Here is a 22,406-nt window from a genome sequence, read left to right as displayed (position 1 = left end):
TACCTCCACTCCCTTCCGAATTCACCCTTGATTTCCCAAAATTGTCGTGGACCAAAGTGTTGGGACACCTGGCTCCTAAGCAAAAAGCATTCTGTACGTGTTCAATATTTTTGTTGAAGCCTTTTTCCGTGTCAACAGGTTCCCTCCTGGCGTGGTGGGGGGCGTAGCACCCGGCGGAATCCCCCGACCGCTTGAGGGGCTTCTGCCCGGCGGAGTGCCCATCGCCCACACGCTGCCCCCGGGCACCCATGCGTCCCAGGCCACCTCCCCCAACCAGCCCTCCAAACACGGCGACCCCAGCAGAGAGCACATGAGCGAGCCGTGAGCCACCGCCAAGCCCGCCCGGCGACAGATGAGACTGTCACATCCCTCCTGAACTTTTAGGACGGAATTTACCCCATTTTTCCTTCGAGATTTCCTTCATTCCGGCAACAAACATGTCTGGTGTTGATTTTTTTTTTTTCTTCCTTCTTTCAATGTTGTGTTGCAAGTGTTGTTCTGTTTCTGCAAGTGTTACTCGTGTGTTTTTTAGCAGGAATCTTCCTCATTAGAAAAAAATAAAGCATTTTAAGACAAAATCATTCCGTAAATTATATTTGCATTGTCATGAGCTAGCAAGTAGTACAGAACAACAAGCCGTATCTCGATTGACACCAATCTGCATTATTTCTTTCCCTCTTTTTTTTTTTTTTTTTCTACGTGTCAAATTTAGTTGATGTGCAGTTTGGTTATTGAATGTTTTTAATCATGTGACCGCTCCCTCTAATTTTTTTTTACCATTATTTTTTGCGTGACTGTGTTTGTTCTTGTACAAGGTGAACATAAAGTATAACATAAGGTGCAGCTGGAAACCACAAATAAAAATACATGCTGTCCTGATTGATGATAAGTGTTGTTGGTGGAATATTTTTTTTAACATCAGCTTTGCAGCCGCAACAGGGAAAATACAGTGGTACTTCTACATACGAAGTTAATTCGTTCCAGGACCTTGTTTGTAAGTTGAAATGGTCGTATGTCGAACAGGATTTTCCCATAAGAATACGTTATAATTCCATTAATTCCTTCCACAGGTCGAAAACCTTCACTAAATCCTTAATAAATACCGCTGGTACTATTACAAATGGCAATTACACAAAGCAAAACAAATAAATTATAAATAAAAATCGGAATAATAAATAATACAATCCCTGACAAAAGTCTTGTTGCTTATCCATTTTGTAGGAACAATTGCTAGTAACCTGACTTTTAATTATTCAATTGGTTTCAGAAATGGCTCATATGAAAGCTAAGACCCTCCCAAATGATGGTGAATGTACAAAAATATGTCTCACTGAAAAAAAGATTTATCATTTAATGAAGACATAAAGGTCAAATTTTGGCAAGACAAAAGTTTTGTCGCCTACAGACAGTAGTGTGAAAATTGAACAAAAACGTACTTCAAATACAAAAATATGTTACATAACATAAGGGAATTAAGTAGTGGTGCTGTGAGATCCAAATTTAATATTTTGTATGACTTCCATGGGCTTCGGCAAGGATTCATACAATTTATTGATGAAGTCATCAGGAACATCAAAGACCGCAATCTTGCATGCCTTTCCAGAGTTCATCAACATATTTGGGTTTCGTCTCCCATGCTTCCTCTTTCATCCTGTTCATGTCTGGTGACTGGGCTGGCCAGTCCTGGAAGATCTTGATCTTCTTCGCCTTGAGGAACTTTGAGGTAGAGATTGTGATTGAGCACCAACCTGCTGCAGAATTTGTCCCTTTTTATGTGTAGGAGACCCGCTCCGAATAAGGGTGAGACTTGACTGATGATTTGGTGTCTTTTATTGTCAAACCTTGCAAAACCGTTCCCTTGAACCATAAGAAAATAAAGCCGTTTACCTTGGAAAACAAAACGATCACCAGGATCACCGTAAGCTTTTCCTCTTCCAGAGGGGCCGCTAGACTACATACAAACTCACACAGTTCGGCGTCACTCCTTTTGGCCCGCCTTCAAGTTACAAACATTGTAAAACACACGGAACAGGAAGTATACCAAAATAAAAGTGTAACAGGAAGTAATAGCAAATTACAAAATAAAAGACGTTCAGTTGACAGAAGAATTAGGCTTTGGTTATTTACACTCCCACCAAAATTATGCATACTAGTTACATCAAACGAATAATTTTCAACAATGAAATAACCACAATTCTTAGCTCCATTAACCTCTGGGTAATTGTTCATCAATGTCCAGCACAATGTCATCAACTGCACGCGACGCCATCTTTTTGTTCCATACAGGTCCCCCTTTTGGAAAGAGCCGGTGGTGGCTCAAGGTTAGCCAAGGCACGTTGCCAGCTCTCCCACCTTGGTGTTATTGATTCTGGCAGGTGGTCATCACAACCGATACCTTGGTGACACATTTCCTGCAAGACCCCTTTCCCGTTGAGCACATAAGGAGTCGAGAAGCCGAGGGGCTCGTGGATGGATGCAACAGTTGACAATATGCCTTGCCATATTGCTGGTTGGTTCCTTAAAGTGTTGTTCAGATGAATCTTCCATTGAATTACACCACAGTCGCTGCAAATATTGCAGGAGACCTACTGGAGCCTGCATGGATCTAAGATTCACTCAGAAAACAGTGAATTTTGGTGGTAGCAAAATCCTGGTGTGGAGTTACATCCAGTATAGGGGTGTGTGAGAGATCTGCAGGGTTGGAAGGCAACATTAATAGTCTGAAATATCAACAAATCTTAGCTGCCGCTTACAGTGGGGAGAACAAGTATTTGATACATTGCCAATGGAAAAACCCATTGGCAGTGTATCAAATACTTGTTATCCTCACTGTACATTTCTAACCATAAAAAGGGACAAATTCTGCAGCAGAATGGTGCTCCATTGCATACTTCAATTTCTACCTCAAAGTCAAAGGCAAAGAAGATCAAGATCCTCTAGAACTGGCCAGCCCAGTCACCAGACATGAACAGGATGAAAGAGGAAGCCTGGAAGACGAAACCCAAATATGTTGATGAACTCTGGGAGGCATGCAAGACTGCTTTCTTTGATGTTCCTGATGACTTCATCAATAAATTGTATGAATCCTTGCTGAAGCCCATGGAAGTCATACAAAATATTAAATTTAGATCTCACAGCACCATATGTTATGTAACATATTTTTGTAGTACATTTTTTGTTTGATTTCCACACTAATTTCTGTAGGCGACAAAACTTTTCCTGCCAAAATTTGACATTTATGTCTTCATTAAATGATAAATCTTTTTTCAGTGAAACAAATATATTTTTTGTACATTCAACATCATTTGGGATGATCATATGAGCCATTTCTGAAATCAATTAGATAATTAAAAGTCAGGTTATTAGCAATTGTTTCTACAAAATGGATTAGCGACAACTTTTGTCAGGGACTGTAAAATAATAATTCCTGTAATAATGTAACGAATCGGGTTCTAATGTGGCAGACGTGTTTTGCTTGCTGTACCTGAACGTACCGAAAGGTGAGGTAGAGATTTTACTTTCTCTTTTAATGTTTTGTTGTTGCAGTCAACTGCGGCGGACAGTAGGCGTGTTGTGTTGCACAAGTTCTGAAATAATTGATTTAAAAAAAAAAAAAAAAACTGACAAAGCTGGCGATTTCTTCGGCGATGTTACCACAATAATAATTCACATTAACTTATACAGACTGGCAAACGGAGGTCGGAGGAGGACCAACAAGATCGTAGACATTCTACGGCCGTATTGTCAAGCCAGTCCAGTTCATGGATGCGCACACCAAGCTCATATTTTTCTATCATTTCCATCTTCAAGAAACTGCGGCGCTGTCATAAATCGTCCTATTTCGAGCAGGTCGTCGCATATATATATATATATATATATATATATATATATATATATATATATATATATATATATATATATGCCGGAAAACACTCCGGTGACTTGAAGTTCCTTTCTGAGACCCCCAATTTGGCCAAATTTCAAAATTGTCCTATATGCATGTGTGATACATCATTGGAAAGCTTAAAATCTCAATTTTCTGGTGAGTACTGAGAAAATTTTTGAACAGGAGCGCTTTTAAAACAAAAAAAATTTTAAACAGCGAAACCCGATTTGGAGGTGAGAACATGAAAGAGCAGAATTAAAGCACCGTATTGTCCCGAATATAAGACGGTGTTTTTTTGCATTGAAATAAGACTGAAAAAGTGTGGGTTGTCTAATATTCGCCGTCTAGACATTATACCCATTCACGACGCTAGATGGCACCAGATATCATTGAAGCAATGTTCTGTCATGACAGATCTCAGCTACTCTCAAGTTTAACCAGTTTGCATTATTTTATTGCAAAGTTTTTCCTTATTTAGATTTGTTTCAACTTTAGTTACAGTTAGACTTCACTTTGATGGTTAATGCAGTTATTGCAATTTTATTGTTTTATCACAATAGATTGGTTTATTTGAATTTCAAAAACCAGAAGCCATTCATTTACAAATGTGATTGCACATTAGTTTACATATTTAAATGTTCAGATATTAAGATTTGAATGAGGCAAAATAACATGCCTTTTCTCTCAAATATATTGTTATAATCATTTGTTTCAGATGTACTGTAATTATTTTCTGTACAAAAATTAATTTGGTGTTCAAAAAGTCTTTTCAAGCTTGAGTCTTGAAAAAGAGGGGGTCGTCTTATAATCAGGGCCATCTTATATTGGGGCCAATACGGTATTTAAAGTAATGTAATTAATGTAGCATACTGACTGGCAAGACACAGCTGTGAATGGCCACAGCTGGATTTTATGGGTGAAACATGGTAATATAACAAGTGTCGCGATGCAGAAATCGCAGACATCAAGGAGTGGTCGAGATTTTCTTTTTCATATATTTACCCTTTTAACGTTGTTTTTCAATTTTTCTTTGTTTGGATTGATTATCTATCATCTAACATCAGAGAAAATGCAACAGTAAAAAAAAACAAAAAACAAGCGAGTTATGAGGTAGATATCCATGACTTTTTTGCAGACACCATTTTTTTCGTAATTTGTCATTTGTTTTAAAGTTTAAAATATGCGAGTGAATTTTTTGTCTTTTTTTTTTTTAACGAAATACTAGACATCTATTAATCAATGATTCTAAGCTTAAAATTACATTTTGAATGATGTATTCATTACCTTCGTTTTATGGCTGGGTTGAAACAAAAACGGTTGCGCAACGTCTGTAAACAGGGGTTTCCAGGGTAAAACGGACAAATTCAAAATAGTTCGGGGGCTTAATGCGTTAATGCGCCATGAATCTGCTATGGCAGCATATAGACATACTGTATGTATACTATCAAACACAACAGTTCTTTTGGCTTAAAATACAGCAGTTTATTTTAAAGAGGAGTACAAGAGCAGAAACTGCTTTTTCAGTATTGTCTGTGTTTTTCGCCATATATATATATATATATATATATATATATATATATATATATATATATATATTAGGGCTGTCAAAATTAACGCGTTAACGCGCGGTAATTAATTTTTTTAATTAATCACGTTAAAATATTTGACGCAATTAACACACATGTCCCGCTCAAACAGTATTCTGCCTTTTGGTAAGTTTTACAGCAAGGGTTTTTGTGCTAACAGCGAACTCTTGTGGTCGCTTTGCGACATGGTTTGTTTTCTTGCCAGTTCAATATGGCTGCACGACGTCTCTGTTGTGCTTATATGATCCTTGGACAAGATTTGTCTGTAAGTATGGTTGTTGTAAAGAGTGTACATATTATGTTAATAAGCGAAATGTTATATTTTTTGTATGAGACGCTTTTTGTTTATGTTTAGTACACCTGTATAGCGTGCTAAGCTAACGTTGTTGCTAATGCAATGCTTGTGTACTTTTTTGTGTGTAGTTTTAGGACGGTCTAAAGAGGACAATGGTTTGAGGCCATTTTATTAATAAATCAGAAGAAGTCTGATTATTAAGGCGTCGTTCACTAGCTGTCTAGCTTTGGAAAAAGTAGACGCTTCGGAGTGAGGACAGCATAGACAGATTTAAATGACAGTAGAGTGAAATGCCCACTACAGTCCTTATGTACCGTATGTTGAATATATATATCCATCTTGTGACTTATCTTTCCATTCCAACAATTTATTTTACAGAATATATATATAATTCACAGAAAAATATGGCATATTTTATAGATGGTTTGAATTGCGATTAATTTTTTAAGCTGTAATTAACTCGATTAAAAATTTTAATTGTTTGACAGCCCTAATATATATATATATATATATACATATATATACACACACACACATATATACATATATAAACATATATATATACACATTATACATATATAGATACACATTATATATACATATATATCTAATCACATTTTTGCATCATAAAAAGCTTTTACTTTTACTTGTAAATTTTAAAGCAAGTACTGTACTTGAGTATTTTAGTAGTAAATGCAATTAGTAATAAAAATGTTCTTCCATTTGAAAAAAAAAAATCAACTTCGTTGACCAACTAATACATAATTTTCTATAGTAGCTGCAGCCTGCAACTTCCCCCGAGTGCAAAACAGCCTATCCTAAGAGAGAAATGGCAACAAAATAATTCACCAACTCAAACATTGAAAAATGTTTTTATTTTTTTCTGGTTGTATTTTTTGCTGACTTTTTGTGTATGTGTTATACTCTTGCATGTATTTATGAGGTGTGAAAATGAACATCCACAAACCAACTCTCGCATCAATACCAAGCAAGCAACACAGGCGGACGCTCCCAATCCAAAAAAGAAAGTCGTGAAAACATTAACAACACGAACAAGTTAATTCCCGTCTGCTTTGGTTTGCATGTTGTTGCTGACAAAGGATGTAACTGAGTGGAGAGGGAGAAAAACAAGCACCAGGTTGTAGGCGTCAAATTGAGGTACGCGCCAAAACTATAACCACCAGTAAAAATCATCGTAATGTTACGTTCGTCACGAAGACCCAAACAAAACGAAAAAAAAAAAAGCAAAAAATATACAGATTATGAGCTTTCAAATACAATCGTAATAAATATGTCGACTAGAAACAAACTTGTATAGTGTGAGTCCACTTCTTAAAGGGAACGTCTCCCTTTTCTTTTTACCTCATTCAATCATCAGAAATGTGCAGTGCTTTATTAGAACTTCCTAAACACAACAATGGCTTTGTCCATTTTTCGCAATTCGCAAAATCCAGATACTAAATAATGTGCTTTGTTTTGTACTGAACACATTAATGCTGGTATTGTTTTGGGATTACCTCAAAGCTTTCTTCTTCATATCTATCTTAACACACTGGCTGCCATTGACGGTGATTGCCGCCCAATCCATTTTGACTGAGAGGCTGCTCCCAGTCAAAATGAATTGGACAGCTACCGCTGTCAATGGCGGCAAAGAATAAACTTGAGGGCCTTTCATCCATGTGAGAATTCTGCTCGTGTGGGAGAAACAAATGAAAAAGTTGGTTGTGAATCTGTAAACCTTTTTAATTTTTGCGTGCGTGTCACAGTTTGTCCCAAAGTCCAAAGTTTGCGGTCACTCGTCATCGTCGTCGTCCTCCTCCTCCCCGTCGGAGAGCGCGGCGCAGGCGCGTATCTGCCGGTAGCCGTCGAGCCACTTTTCCACCATCTGCGTTACCAGCGGGTGGTTGCGTCGGCGCGAGCTCTTCTGCAGCGCCACCAACACGCCGCCGTCCGTCACGCAGCAGTCCAGCCACGAGCGCAGCAGCTTCTCCTGCTGCTCTTCGTTGCCCATCTGAGAGAAACAGCGGAAATTTCAAACACTTATTCTGAAATATGTTTACTTCTACGACGGCCCTCCGCATACTTCCTGCGCGGACAGGAAGTGGATGTGCAGCAACTTGCGGTCGCTGTCGACAAGCGGCAGGAAGGTGACGGTGACGTCGTCGTCGGTGTTGAGGTTGGCACCGGCGCCGCGATTGTCGAAGCCGTCGTTCTCCATGGCCACCAGTGCTGAGAAGTGGCCACGCGTGTAGCCCAGCGCGATGGGGCTCTTCCAGCAGAAGTTCTGCTCCCACAGCAGCGGCAAGTATACGCCTGACCACAAACACACATGCAAAAACTGATTATTCCTTGGCGGAATCAAAACTGTCTATCGCTGTCAATGGCAGCCAATGTACTTTGTGAAGAGGGTAGAATTGAGTATTAATGTAATTCCTTTTTCAAATTTATACTTAATATTTTGTCAATTTGTAGGTATTTTTGAAATACTCTAGTTGACGCTTTGACCTTTAACCCTTTTTACGGCCGAAGCACTCATTTCTATTATGGTCGCATTGTGCATCTTAAAAATAGTCCCGGAGAATGAAGAGAATTACGGTAGTTTGGTGTTGACATTGGTTTGGTCACCAGGGTATTTTGAACAATGATCTGCATTTTGAATTTATTTCATTATGTTGGATCTGTTAATATCGATTTTTATTGGCATGCTAGGAAGGGACCATTGACTCGCGCTATCTTAGTCACTGAGCCCTGAAATTAATAAATAACTAACAAACTGCATGGAATTTTTGAAATCAACTCCACTGACTAATTTAACCCCCGCTAACTCGAAGATGAAGCCTAAGGTCAAAAATTCTGAACTTCCGCTTCAACTTTCAGAATTTGATAATGTTTAAAAACTAAAAAAATGTCGCTTCTTTAAATTGCTATATGAGTATTGGTTCAATTTTAATTGTATTAACTGTATTTCAAAGACTTTCATATCCAGTGCAAATCTGTTTCCTTGCGCGAACAGAAGGAATACCAAAAACGAAACCAGCAACAAAAAAAAAAGTAAAAATTATAAAGTCGAACATAAGCTGGTTGAAGTCATTATGAGTGAAAGACATGGAGTATTGGGACAACTAGGGATGGGAATCGAGAACAGTTTCTTAAAGAGAGCCGGTTCCGAGTGGTCTGATTCCATGGAATCGTTTGGCAATTTCTTTAACGATTCTCTTATTAGTTCCAATCAGCACGATTTACGTTTTAAAATTACGCACATACACACTTTCGATTCGGCAAGCGCGGCAACATAATTACCATTGGCGAGACTTCTCATCAAGTGTAACCTGGAGAGAGTCGTTGCCGAGTGAATTTGCATTGACTTTTACAGGCCATGTCATTATTCATGAGACTACTTAAAGAAATGGTGATTTTTTCCCCCCAAAAGTCTATTAATGGGTCTATCGTATTCCTCGTCAAACACTCTATAAGACAAATATAACATATATGCATCTAAAATAAAATAATCTAAACGATTTTATTCCCAATTTTAATACACCTGTTAGAAAGATTCCATGGGTATGCGTTCGTTCCCATAGCAACCAGTTAGTTCCTGTTATTGTCCTACGTCATGTGCGCTGCGTATTCTGGGACCGAGAATAGGCGTAAGGTACGCATTTCGAGCAGAGGACAGCCACTTGTTAGAGGATTAATCTGTGCTTCCATGAACGAATATAAGTATTTCCTCTTCATGCCATAAAGTTTTTATGATAAGTTAGAGCCGTTATCTGCGCGACCGTTTCGTGTTTTTACTGTTACGTTGGCTGGTTGCTCCAGCTCGTTCTTGCTGCGTTGAGGAGAGCGTTGTTTACATTATATTCGCGTTGCACTCTTGTGTTAAGAGGGAATATGTTAGTTTAGCATCTTAAAATGATGTTGTACATCCATATGAGTGTAAAGTGCTTAGTTTTCGCCACATTTATGGGCAAGATGACCGCACGTGCAGGCATCGTGCTTCCTAATTGTGCGCGCGCGCTCGCGCCCCCCCACCTTTGTGTCATTATAATATTACAAGTCATGTATATGTGTTATTGACTGCTTTACAGTCAATTTACATTGTTTATTGCATCAGCACTAATATGACGTAATTTTCTTTCCTTTCAGAACTACACATAATACCCACACATTCTAGAATAATACATCAACATCTTTCCACGCATGCTTTCATCTGCTCATTGAGTGATTGTCATATCAAGTGCCATTGCCTGTATATAGTTGTGTCTGTTGCCAAGTTGGATTAAAAGCGCCAAAGACCAACTCCACTCTGTGTTCTAACCGACACTCTGAGGCGAATGAACCATAAACATATTGAACCAAAAACCTCATACAGTCCATTAGTCCAAATTAGAATCGATAAAGGAATCGATAAAGAATCGAATCGTTAAGCAATATCGATAATGGAATCGGAATCGTAAGAATCTTATCAATTCCCATCCCTAGGGACAACGCTCATCCATTCCATATCACCATAAACAAAAATTTTGGGCATTGGTTTTATTTTCAGTCCCAGCATTTGCATTCTTTCACGAACTCAAAAACAAGTTAATAAACCAGAGTATATTACTTTCACAGGCATCAACTGCTCAGTTAGTTTGTGTGCAAACACTTAATAAGTTGCTCTTTTTCATAATGCCTTCACAAAAAAGCATAAACACACATACACAGTTGCTTAGGTGTGTTTGCACAATACTTTCCCACAGAAGCCTTTCATCATGTTATTTATGTTCAGCGGTGCTGAAATAGCTCAAACGCTTGCGCGTCTCATGGCAGCTATGTCAGTAATGACAGAACGCCTCAGGCTATGAGCGCATGAACAAATGCAAATTTTTAATGCCCTGATACGGGATGGTTAAAAAAGACAAAACAAAACAAAAAAAAACAAAAAAAAAACAGCCGTTACATGGAAAGAGAGCGCCGAATATTCCAGTCATATTGGGAAACGGCGGAAAATTTAAAAAGGAGGTTTTAGGAGTCCATTTCAGACATGAATGAGTTCTTAAACAATATCACGGCTCTTATATGGTTTTTGTGCAATAATTATTAAAAAACCAAGGTGAACGAACTGAGGAAATGAGGAATCCTATGTGTGTGTTATTAAGTTAAGACAAACAAATTGACCCCATTGCCTGTCATCAGACGTGCATCACCATCAATATAGTAAAAATGCTTAAATTCCTTCATAGGGCAAGTTTTAGCAATTAATAAAAAAAAATATTGACCTCATAAAGACCTGGTGTCCATATACATTGGCATTATATATGTTTTTTAAAAATGTGATGTCCATATGTGGACGCCGACTTAATTATAATTCCCGTACTTACAGTGCTGGCCAAAAGTATTGGCACCCCTGCAATTCTGTCAGAAAATGATTGCAATTACAAATGCTTTGGTAGTAATAACTTCATTTATTTTGCTTGCAATGAATAAACACATAAGAGAATGGAAAAAATTAAATCCTTATTATTTTACACTAAACTCCAAAAATGGGCCGGACAAAAGTATTGGCACCCTTAGCCTAATACTTGGTAGCACAACCTTTAGATAAAACAAACCAAACAACCGCTTCCGGTATTCATTAATGAGAATTTTACAATGCTCTGCTGGAATTTTATACCATTCTTCTTTAGCCAACTGCTCCAGGTCTCTGAGATTTGAAGGGTGCCTTCTCCAAACTGCCATTTTGAGATCTCTCCACAGGTGTTATATGGGATTCAGGTCTGGTCTCATTGCTGGCCACTTTAGAAGTCTCCAGTGCTTTCTCTCAAACCGTTTTCTAGTGCTTTTTGAAGTGTGTTTTGGGTCATTGTCCTGCTGGAAGACCCATGACCTCTGAGGGAGACCCAGCTTTCTCACACTGGGGCCTACGGTATCCTGCAAAATTTGTTGGTAGTCTTCAGACTTCATAATGCCATCCACACGGTCAAGTAGTCCAGTGCCAGAGGAAGCAAAGCAACCCCAAAACATCTGGCTTTCTCAGTTAAGTTTTGGCAAACTGCAGCCTGGCTTTTTGTCTCTGGGTCACAAGTGGGGTCTTCCTGGGTATCCTACCATAGAGTCCCTTTCCAGTGAGACGCCGACGGATAGTACAGGTTGACACTGTTGCACCCTCAGATTGCAGGACAGCTTGAAATTGTTTAGATGTTAATCGAGGTTCTTTATCCACCATCCGCACAATCTTTTGTTGAAATCTCTCGTCAATTTTTCTTTTCCGTCCACATTTAGGGAGGTTAGCTACAGTGCCATTAGCTTTACACTTATTGATGACACTGCGCACGGTAGACTAAATTAAGATATTACTACCAAAGCATTTGTAATTGCAATCATTTTCTGGGAGAAATTGAGCATTATCTGGCAGAATTGCAGGGGTGCCAATACATTTGACCAGCACTGTAGATTTTTTTTATTTTTCCCTGAAATTGACAAAGTGCCTCATAATCCCACCAGTCAAAATGGATTGGACATCCAGCAGTGTCAAATGCAGACAATGAGTCCCCTAAAAAATGATTCAAAGCCCAAAACCACCAGAGGGAGCCCACGTGCACACGGTGACAAGCACGAATGCTGACCTTGAAATCGAGTGAACCCCAGCGTTTCTCCACGGAAACTTTTGTAGTATTTGACTCCGTAGACGATGATAGGCCTCCGAAGTATGTGCGCCAGAACGAAAATGTGGGTCTGCTCCAAGCTGGATCCCGGCTGCGACACAAAGAAGACCACTTGAAGACAGGAAGCACTCAGCGAGCCATTAATAAGAGTTGAATTATTGACAAGTCTTAATGCTTGCAAGTGACTCTGCGGGCGAGGGACATACCTGACTAGCCAGCGAAAGGATGAAGGCCCAGTCTTCCTGCCACTGCTCCTCCCGCAGTGAGAAGTGCAGGCCGAAGCTTTGGGAATACCACGACTCCCACTCCTTCCAGCGCGTGTAGAACCTTGCATAACAAATACACTTTCTTTCAACGTGTCCTAGAACTGACACATTTCATCGACAACAGCTCAATAATCAAATTAATCCACATTTTGACAGTTCATTCATTGTTTAGAACAGGACTGTCGAACGCATTTTTGTCGCACGAAATTTTAGGACATATTCACACTAAAGATGCACCGATACCAGAATTGGCAGAGGGGGCTAATCTGGCCCAGTATTATACCACTTGACGGCAGTCTTTTTTTCTCCTGACACTCACTATACTCTCTGTTGTGTGATGACACGTGATCACTCTGGTTGCCAAGCAGCAATCGCTATTGGCCTGCTCCAGACTAATGAGAGTGGACCAAAAGCCGCTCTTAACTGATGACGGGGCAGCTTTTTCATATGTAGGAATAACAAAACTTTGAGAGGAAAGTGTTGGCGGTCCGAAAATATTTCAATTTATAATCTCTGTCGAGTACAATGGCGGCAGGCAAGATTTGCGGCCTGAAAATTTCGAGAGGTGGAGTTAAATCGGCCAGTTTCAATACCTCGAACCTGATAAAACATTCATTCATTCATTCATTTTCCATGCCGCTTTTCCTCACATTTGAAGACAAAACGTGAAAGAACACAAAGAGTTTGAGGCTACAACAGCAGCAAGTGCTACCAATAGAAAGGGGGCTAGACCAAACTCTGGTCAGTTTACCTTGTCTACTTTACTTTTATTGTCTTTTACTGAAAGAAATGCCACAGTAATTTGAGACCTGTTTCAAAAGTAGGGTTGACACCTTTCAGAAATAGAGATTAGGGACGCCCCCCTCACGCCCAAGGCCATACAGGCGACGGGAAAAAAAAGGACATCCTCAAAACTCCTAAAATGCATCGAAATGTATCTTTTTATATACAGTATATTCCGTATTGTGTAAATAGACTGCAACTTTTAATTCCCAATTTGGAACAATTCTTTATTTCAAAGGACGGGTGGCAAGCCCATTCAAAAGTGCTGTAGAAATAAGCAAAGTAAGCTAAGCGGCTAAGTGTGTGTTGCTGCTGGTGCACAGAGAGGGAGGCTAATAGAGAGAAAGGATGTTGTGGTCAATTATTATTACTTATAATTTCATGTAAATTGCACTTTTTGGCCTTTGAGAGCCAAAACTCAAGGTTTAAAAAACTTTAAACTTTAATAAAATTTCAAACAAAGTGGTATCGGTAACGGCCGATACTGCACAGCCACGTATCGGTGCAATACTAATTAACACCAGGAAAGGCAATATTCACTTTCTTTGATCGGCACCAAAATACATTTGTCCGGACTTTTTTGATGCGGTTCCTTTTTACATTGCAATTAGAACAAGCCACGCAGAATTTGATAACAAACCTATGCATATGCAAAAATCGATCATTGGACAAAACAGTCTAAGCGGGGTAACACGGTAAAAAAAAAAAAAAGGAATTAAACAATCATGGAGCTCCAGGTACTGCTAACGTGTTCATCATTAATTGTTTTATCCAATTACAAGCGTTTGTGGGAAATTTGGAGCATCAGAGGCCTCTGAGGCCATGTTCATTTTACAAAGACAGAAGACATTCCACTCTTCATTGCTCCACGTTGAACCCTGACTCATATTAGCCGACGTACTGCTAACCACAGACTGTGATGCTAACCAAACAACATTTCCTTGATACGGAAGCCTGTGTATACGTGCAAATAGATATGAGATTTCTCCAATGGTCTGGTCCACTTGGAAGCGAACCGAGACCACCTCTCTGGCAAGGTCTCGGACCAGCAATTTGGTCTGCACCAGAGTTCGCTGGTTTGAATTCACACCAGCCTAAAGGTGCGCAACACCACTTTTTTGGTTTGGTTTGGAGCAAAAAGGGCAGGAGTGAATCCGCCCTTAGATGCTCTTGAAAGGCTGTCATGACAGCGGACCCTCACTTTTGGCTTGATCGCCTCTATTCGACAAATTGAATGAACAGCTGTTTTAAAGTCAGAAGCGAAAGCTACCAACATGCTTGGAATATATATTTTTTAATAACAAGTGGGTTCTTTTTATTTCTTTCTTGGGTATTAGATTTTTTATTATTATTATTATTTATTTTTTTTTTTTTTTTAATTGTCCGATTTCTGTAGTCCTCGATGAAATCAGACATTAATCTTTGTCATGAACCAAAACATTTGCAAACATCTGCTTTTGCTTTGGAAAACAGTGAGACTGTTACATCATCTCACAATATTCAGTCAACTTTTCCCAGCAGTTTTTGGTTCCAATGCACATTTACAGTCAAAACGTAACGCCCTTATTTATATGAACGTAAATAACACGTGGTTTATATAAGAGCCGAGAATCAGTGATTTATTGATTTTGAAATGAATTACTTGTGGCAGCATTAACCTCTCGCATTATTGCTTCTCAAGCTCCAGCACAGTGTTCCATTTGGATCGATGGGCCAGTCAGCAGGGGGTGCACTACTTTCGTGTGACATATTTTTTAAAAAATGATCGTTGTGTTGAGGTGTAAAACATAAGCAATGCCGTCACGTGGCCGCAAGTCACGTTTCAGCTGTTGCTGCCGTCCTTGAACGCACCACCAAGGAGGGCTTCGCACCAGCTCTGGTGGGCGCCGAGCTTGGTCCACTGCCAGGAAATGACAGCACTATGCAGGACCACCTTTAGGGTTTTGAACCACAGGCATGGGAACACAACAGTAGTACTGTGAGTTGTGCTGGTGTGTCAGTGGTGCTAGAATTGAGCCAGCTACAGTACAGTCATCAACCAATAACTTTAACATTTTTTAAATTAATATAATAATTTTGTAGTGTACAGGTAGTCCCCAGGTTAGGACGGACCCGACTTACACCATTTCAGCTTTACGACGCATGAGTCTCGTCATTTCTTTATTTTTTTTAATGTTGACTTTTGTTTTGTGATGCATGCTTTTATTTTGGCGACGGAAGCGTACAACAGAAAGCGAGCGCATGTACAGACGCCCACCCCATACACGCACACACAGAGCAGCCGAGTGACAGAGGTTACAGCCTGTGCGCATATTTGTTGCTTGTGAAGCATCCAGCAGCGACAGCTGTATATAACCCTTTTTGTAATGTTTATTGTGCATTTTATATTGTGGTCGAATACTTGGGGTTAGTTTATGTGATTGTTTTCGATGATGTGCGGATGCTAACTGATACATGCTAATCCTTTGTTATTGCTGTATCAGCAGCTACTTGTAAACATATATTTGAATTGCTGTTAATGAAGATCAGACTGTTTTAATTTCATTTTATTTTAGTTTCATTCTGCAACTGTTGATGTCATGAGCAGCTGAATAAAGTCAGCAAACCACAAGGACGTCTAACATCGTCATTTCGGAGCTTAGCTCACTGTCTAGCTAGGATTTAGCTCCAACGCCTTGGCGAGGACAATACAATGACGTATAATACATGTTTTTGGATAGTTTTTTTTTTTTTAATTTAGAGGGTGTTTTGAGGTATTTAAAGGGTTAATTCCGACCTATGCAGAAATCTTGGCTACATCGCCAGCTTTGCATATGACACGGCGTACCCCTCAAAAATGTTTTGCCTCTTTTTTTTTTTGCCTTTGGAATCTTAATGTGTGCATAGAAGGCTCTCTGTCAGTCTCTGATTTCAAACTAACAATACTTTTGAGTTTTGTTTCATATGATGAAAATTTGTTTTACGGGGGTTCTCTAGTTCTTCAGTATCTGGTTAAAAAAAAAAGACAAAAACGCTGGAGGCGTGTCTCAATACTTTTGCCCATGGAGCGCAAAGTAATTTGTCGCCTCACCAGTGCGAGCAGTCGTGCAAGCTGTCGTGGAGCGTCTTGCGCAGCACTGAGTCCTTATCGTAGATGCCCCACGTAGCCTGCAGCACTGAGTCCAGCAGGCAGTCCCCGGCTGTGCGGTTCCACAGGGCGTACAGCCGGCTGTCCAGCCTGGTTCCCAGCTCCAGGGACCAGTTGATAATAGGAGACTCCTCCTCCAGCTCTGGAAATGACAGCGGACAGTAAAGCAACTGCTGTGATATCGATCTATTTGGGCACAAGTAGGGAAACCAGGGCAGCAAGTGTTTCCATGGTGATCATACAGTGGAGAGAACAAGTATTTGATACACTGCCAATGGTTTTTCCCATTGACTGTGTATCAAATACTTGTTCTCCCCACTGTATCTGCTCCCATCCCCAAATTCAAGTGGCTTTGTTTTTAATTCATTGAATGGGTATATTACCTAGATACAACACAAAAAAAACTAACACCAACGGTGAAGTCTTTTGTTGTAGTCCTTTTTTTAATTGCATTTTTATTTTTCTGCATTTGCAAGTCACAGTATTTCCCTGCATTTACTTTAATATATGTAATTCCAAGCATTTATTTATCAAATTATTTGTTTTACGTGTTTTTCAATTCCTGTTTGCAATTTAAACATTTCTTCCTAAGTAACAGTTGGTTCCAAATTAGTATTTTTTTGTTCTTGCTTTCTGTGATATTTTCATTATTTGTCCATTTTTTTAAGCATTTATGCCAAACTGTAGTTTTTCCCACCAGCATATTTATTATATTTAAGTATTTAGTGTATATTTTTGACTTATTTGTAAATGTCCTTTTCTGCTATAATTTATTTATTTATTTATTTTTTGCCAAAAATCATTATAGCCTGTTGCCCAGTGTATTGCTATTGTAATGTGCGTTAAAAAGTCAATTCATTTACATATGACACCGGATATTGAGTGACACTAATGTTTTGTACATGTGTGAGGGAGTGAAGAGAATAGAGCCCTTATTTGAATGTGCTCTGTCTGAAATTCATGTAATAGCTGCCCTCCTCTGCGTGCTATTGTTGCAACAATCTAATCGGGAGCTGCATTTTGTGCATCATGGTAAAACTTACAAGGGGGCATTTTGTCCTGCCAAGCAAGAAACTTGTCGAGCGGTTTAGTTGGCCACGTGATCAGATTTAAATCTTAATCCATTAATCTAAAAAAAAAGAGGGGGGGCACTGCCATCTTTTCCGCCTGAATTTCAGGCAAAAGTCAAGTTCCAAATGCTTGGTGAAGGTAAAATGTGTATTTGTCTGAGTGAGGACTTGACAAAAAAAGTGACTGGCAGGAGGACGATCAAGGAGATTGAGCCCATTTTTGGCTAGGGAGGAAGTGCATATAATAAAGCATACAAATACTTGGCATGCTTGCCATTATAAAATGAGTGCGTGTTCGGGGTGGTGGACCACCATCAACTAGGATCTGTTTGAACTCCCTCAAACAGCAATTTTTACTTGCACTCGCTACTGTACTAGTTAACAAGTAGTGTATTTTACCTTTTTGCACATCTCGGTCCAAAACCTCGTCAAAGAGTTTTTCCTGAACAGCTGGTGGCAAATCCTCAATATCTGAAATAAGAGATTAAAAAAAAATAATAAGTAGCTTCTAATTTAACTCATTTCGTGTTGTTTGAACTGTCTATCACTGTCAGTTACTGCCATTATCTAAGTGGAAACACTATGCTTCTACTCGGTCTCATTTTAAAGCCAGCCGTTATGTTTTTGTTCGCTCTTTCTGTAAATGGTCAAGGGAGCCCTCGTCAACACAGTAGCTAATTCTTCCGCTAAAAGAGAAATGAATGTGTTGACTGTCTAAGGCCGAAACAAGAGCAAAACTCAGCTCGTGGCGATAAGCCAAGGTCGCCATTGTTCTGCACACATTGCAAAGCCCTTTGGCAGAGGCTACCACAATAAACCAGACATTGCCAGTTGAAAAGGATTTGATAGAAAGGCCCTAAATATAGATTTTTTTTTTTTCATTTTTATACAGTTCGTATGCCGTATAAGAACAATACTCTAGACAGTAAACCAGAGGTGAAATCTGTCTTTTGGACCGGGGTTGCTGTCATTTTAGTAATAGGTAAATGCATGTAGAGTGCTGCGGCGGTGGTGCAAACCTGCAGGCAACGTGAAAGTGACCAGATCTGTGAGGAAGTAGCAGGTGAAGTCCCCCTTGCGTTGGTGGAGGGAAGCGGCCACCTCGCGACGAATCTGCTCCGTCAGCTCCGGACATACCATTGCCGGAATGCACTTAGCCGCCTGTTGGGTCACCTGCAGAAGGAGCATGTTGGAAGAAGAGTCGTGAAGTACCATATTTAACTAGTTCACTGCCATTAATGGCGAAAGACGACTAATCCTTTTTTAACTTGGAGGGGTAGGTGCTGGCAGCAATGCACTCCAAACAATGAAGAACCAAGACAGCAAAAATTAAATAATCTATACATAAATATGGCAAATATGTATTTCTTTCATTATTTTAATTTATATATTTCAATATCTATGGATACATTTTATTTTAAATTTGTCAATCACCCATAAAACTTGGCGGGCGTGACCTGGGGGTATTTCCGTAAAAAGTCACATGCAAATCCTGCCCAGATCATGCCCACTAAGTTTAATGGGAGAATGACAGATGAAATTATTTTCCAATGGCAGCCAATGTGTAAAGCAACCAGTGAATTTTGTGCTTAAATGGTTTTCCTGGCATTTGGGAGAGTCTAAATCAATTATGTTTCAATGTTGCCTGCTAATGTAACTTTTCTCAGTGCCAGAACAGGAAAACATTTGAGAAATGTTCAAATATTTTAAATAATTTTGCGGGCATGCTCTGATGTCTCACTCAGCGCTCAATGGCTGACCTGCTCTGACAGCAAATAGGGCCAGCGAGCGAGTGAGGGAGGCGAGGTGTGTGCCGACAGATAATCCGGGATAACGGTGCTGTCAGAAAGCAAGCTGCTATGGGCGCCTCAGGCACGAACACGCACACACACATTACGGCAGCGCGGCTTTCTCAGCGCTTTTGCGACATGCAACGGCCGTGGCTCTATTTTCCGCTGACCTCGGTGAGCAGCACGGCCAGCATGTCCTGCCTCTGGAAGCGGATGGCGAGGTGCACTAGTGTGAAACCCACATCGAACGCCGATGGACGGTTGAGCAAGTGCACCTCGTCGGACGACAGCTGCCTCGCGATGTCCCCACCTGACGTCTTGTAGGTCTCTACGGCCGCAAGATCACCCTCCACCACGCCTGTTTAAAAAAAAAAAAAAAAAAAAAAGACAAGAGGAAATGAAGCAGCTGAATTAACCCCCTAACAAGTAATTAAAACACTCAATGAAAACATTTACAATTGCCTGACTAACTAAGTAAGGCTTCTCAAAAAATACTTTCTACCATACATCCCAACGAAGTTCAGCTCCTAAAATGTACTGTAATGTGTAAACTCGGGTGGAGGAATTCCATTTTTTTCTCTACTGTTCAAGCTTTAAAGCTTAAACTTTAGTTCCTATGTGAATATTAGTTCCTACTTGTTTTGTTGTGGTAGGAGGGTTTTGTATTGAACACGGGGCCGTGTTTGTTATTATTATAGCAGGGAAGACAGCAGTAAATCAACAAAGACTAGTCAACTGTGCCCCGATCTACCACTCAAGGGATCTGATGGACTCAAAAAATAGGTTACGATTGAATATTAGTTTGAAAATCGACCGGATCCACAGTATTTTTACACTAGTGTTTTCCGGCCCGATCCTAGCTACCAGTAGTAGCATTGACGCAGGAGGGTCGCGTCTCGCGTCAAATAATAAACCCTGCCGTTCTTTTTGCGTGAGTCGCGTTGAGCTGCTTCTGGGACGCATCTAACACGCGGCCGCACTGCGACTGGTGTACATTGGCTGATAGACTCTAACGCCCGCGTTTCACTGCGTTCTCGCGGCTGCCACGTTGTCGCCCCGTTGACGTTTCTGGGTTATACTGTCCGACAATGTTGGTCCTCATTATAGTAGAGAAGATGGAGTAAATATAATCTACACAAAGAAACTGTAACCCGATCGACTCACAGCCTCGAAAAGTAAGGGTTATATTACGTCAGAAACTCGTTCGGTACGCGTCCGTTCCGAACAGAGCACCACGTACCGAAACGGTTCAATACTATTATATGTACCGTTACACCCTTACCGATGACCCATAGAATCTATAGTGTTGGCTATGTTTTCAGGATGAAGGCATTAAAACTTACCGTTTCATGTCAATAATTACTATGAACAGCAACATTTGTAATCCAGCAGCTCTGCAGGGAAAATGCTATCTAGGCAAGCGGGGCAGAGTGATATCACATCGGTTTGTTCACGAAAGGAATCCCCAGCAGACTGAGCACTAGCTAGCACTCATCTCGTGGTCGTATTACGCATCTAAAAACATAGTACTAAAAAATGAAATGAATTATGGCAGTTTGGTTTGACATTGTTTTGGCCGCATGGGTATTTGGAACAATGATCTGTATTTTGAATTTATTTGACTATGTTAGATCTGCTAATATCATTTCTTATAGGCATGCTAAGCAGGCCCTATTGACTCGCGCTAGTTTAGCCACTCCAGAGCCCTGAAATGAACGAATAACTGACAAACTGCACGGACTTTGTTGAAATTAACTCCACCAACTAGTGTATCACAAAAGTGAGTACACCCCTCGCATTTCTGCAGATATTTAAGTATATCTTTTCATGGGACAACACTGACAAAATGACAATTTGACACAATGAAAAGTAGTCTGTGTGCAGCTTATATAATAGAGGTAATTTATTTTCCCCTCAAAATAACTCAAAATATAGCCATTAACATCTAAACACCTGGCAACAAAAGTGAGTACACCCATTAGTGAAAGTTGTCAATATGAACATGTCAACTGTCATATTTTGTGTGGCCACCACTATTATCCAGAACAGCCTTTACTCTCCTGAGCATGGAGTTGACCAGAGCTTCACAGGTTTCCACTGGAATGCTTTTCCACTCCTCTATGACAACGTTGCGGAGCTGCCGGATATTTGAGACTTTGCACACCTCCACCTTCCGCCTGAGGATGCCCCAAAGATGTTCTATTGGGTTCAAGTCTGGAGACATGCTTGGCCAGTCCATCACCTTTACCCTCAGCCTCTTCAGTAAAGCAGTGGTCATCTTGGAGGTATGTTTGGGGTCATTGTCATGCTGGAACACTGCCCTGCGACCCTCTGGAGGAAGGGGAACATGCTATGCTGCAGTATTTCTCAGTCCATGTTGGAGTCCATGTTTCCCTCAAAGGAATGTAACTTTCCAACACCTGCAGCACTCATGCAGCCCCAGACCATGGCATTCCCACCACCATGCTTGACTGTAGGCTTGACACACTTATCTTTGTACTCCTCACCTGGTCGCCGCCACACATGCTTGAGACCATCAGAACCAAACAAATTCATCTTTGTCTCATCAGACCATAGGACATTGTTCCAGTAATCCATGTGCTTTGTTGCCATGTCTTCAGCAATCTGTTTGCGGGCTTTCTTGTGTACCGTCTTCAGATGAGCCTTCCTCCAGGGGTGGCAGCCATGCACACCAATTTGATGTAGAGTGCAGCGTATGGTCTGAGCACTAACAGGCTGACCCCCCCACCTCTATAATCTCTGCAGCAATGCTGACATCACTCCTGTGATGATCTTTCAAAGAAAGCATTTGGATGTGACGCTCAGCATCTGCACTCAGCTTCTTTGGAAGACCAACCCTAGGCCTGTTCCGAGTGGATCCTGCTCTTTTAAAATGCTGGATGATCTTAGCCACTGTGCTGCAGCTCAGTTTCAGGGTGCTGGCAATCTTCTTGTA

At 40.3% G+C, this 22,406-nt stretch overlaps 2 protein-coding genes across 9 annotated transcripts in view; one reads left to right on the top strand and one right to left on the bottom strand.

Moving 5' to 3' along the window:
- Positions 1–1,120, top strand: part of ctbp2a (C-terminal binding protein 2a) — a 146,072-nt gene extending 144,952 nt beyond the window's left edge. For 2 of the 8 annotated variants that reach the window (XM_057847612.1, XM_057847614.1), the window contains exon 10: positions 139–1,039. In XM_057847612.1, the coding sequence (XP_057703595.1) occupies positions 139–325 (187 nt within the window). In that variant the 3' untranslated portion in view covers positions 326–1,039. Of the gene's footprint in view, positions 1–138 lie in introns of all 8 variants that reach the window. The other 6 variants (XM_057847616.1, XM_057847609.1, XM_057847608.1 and 3 more) reach the window with 5 other exon arrangements.
- A 5,276-nt stretch (positions 1,121–6,396) lies between these two features.
- zranb1b (zinc finger, RAN-binding domain containing 1b) overlaps positions 6,397–22,406 on the bottom strand; it is a 31,676-nt gene continuing 15,666 nt past the window's right edge. The window contains exons 3-10 of the mRNA XM_057849028.1: positions 19,621–19,808; positions 18,680–18,833; positions 18,060–18,131; positions 16,534–16,732; positions 12,621–12,741; positions 12,376–12,505; positions 7,851–8,080; positions 6,397–7,778 (exon numbers count right to left, since the gene is read on the bottom strand). Coding sequence (XP_057705011.1) covers positions 7,560–7,778; positions 7,851–8,080; positions 12,376–12,505; positions 12,621–12,741; positions 16,534–16,732; positions 18,060–18,131; positions 18,680–18,833; positions 19,621–19,808 — 1,313 coding nt within the window. The 3' untranslated portion in view covers positions 6,397–7,559. The remainder of the gene's footprint in view (positions 7,779–7,850; positions 8,081–12,375; positions 12,506–12,620; positions 12,742–16,533; positions 16,733–18,059; positions 18,132–18,679; positions 18,834–19,620; positions 19,809–22,406) is intronic.

The sequence above is a fragment of the Corythoichthys intestinalis genome, chromosome 10, assembly GCF_030265065.1.
Source record: "Corythoichthys intestinalis isolate RoL2023-P3 chromosome 10, ASM3026506v1, whole genome shotgun sequence".
NCBI classification, from domain to species: domain Eukaryota; kingdom Metazoa; phylum Chordata; class Actinopteri; order Syngnathiformes; family Syngnathidae; genus Corythoichthys; species Corythoichthys intestinalis.
The sequence above is the reverse complement of the archived record's forward strand: the minus strand, read 5'-3'. Positions and strand labels throughout refer to the sequence as shown.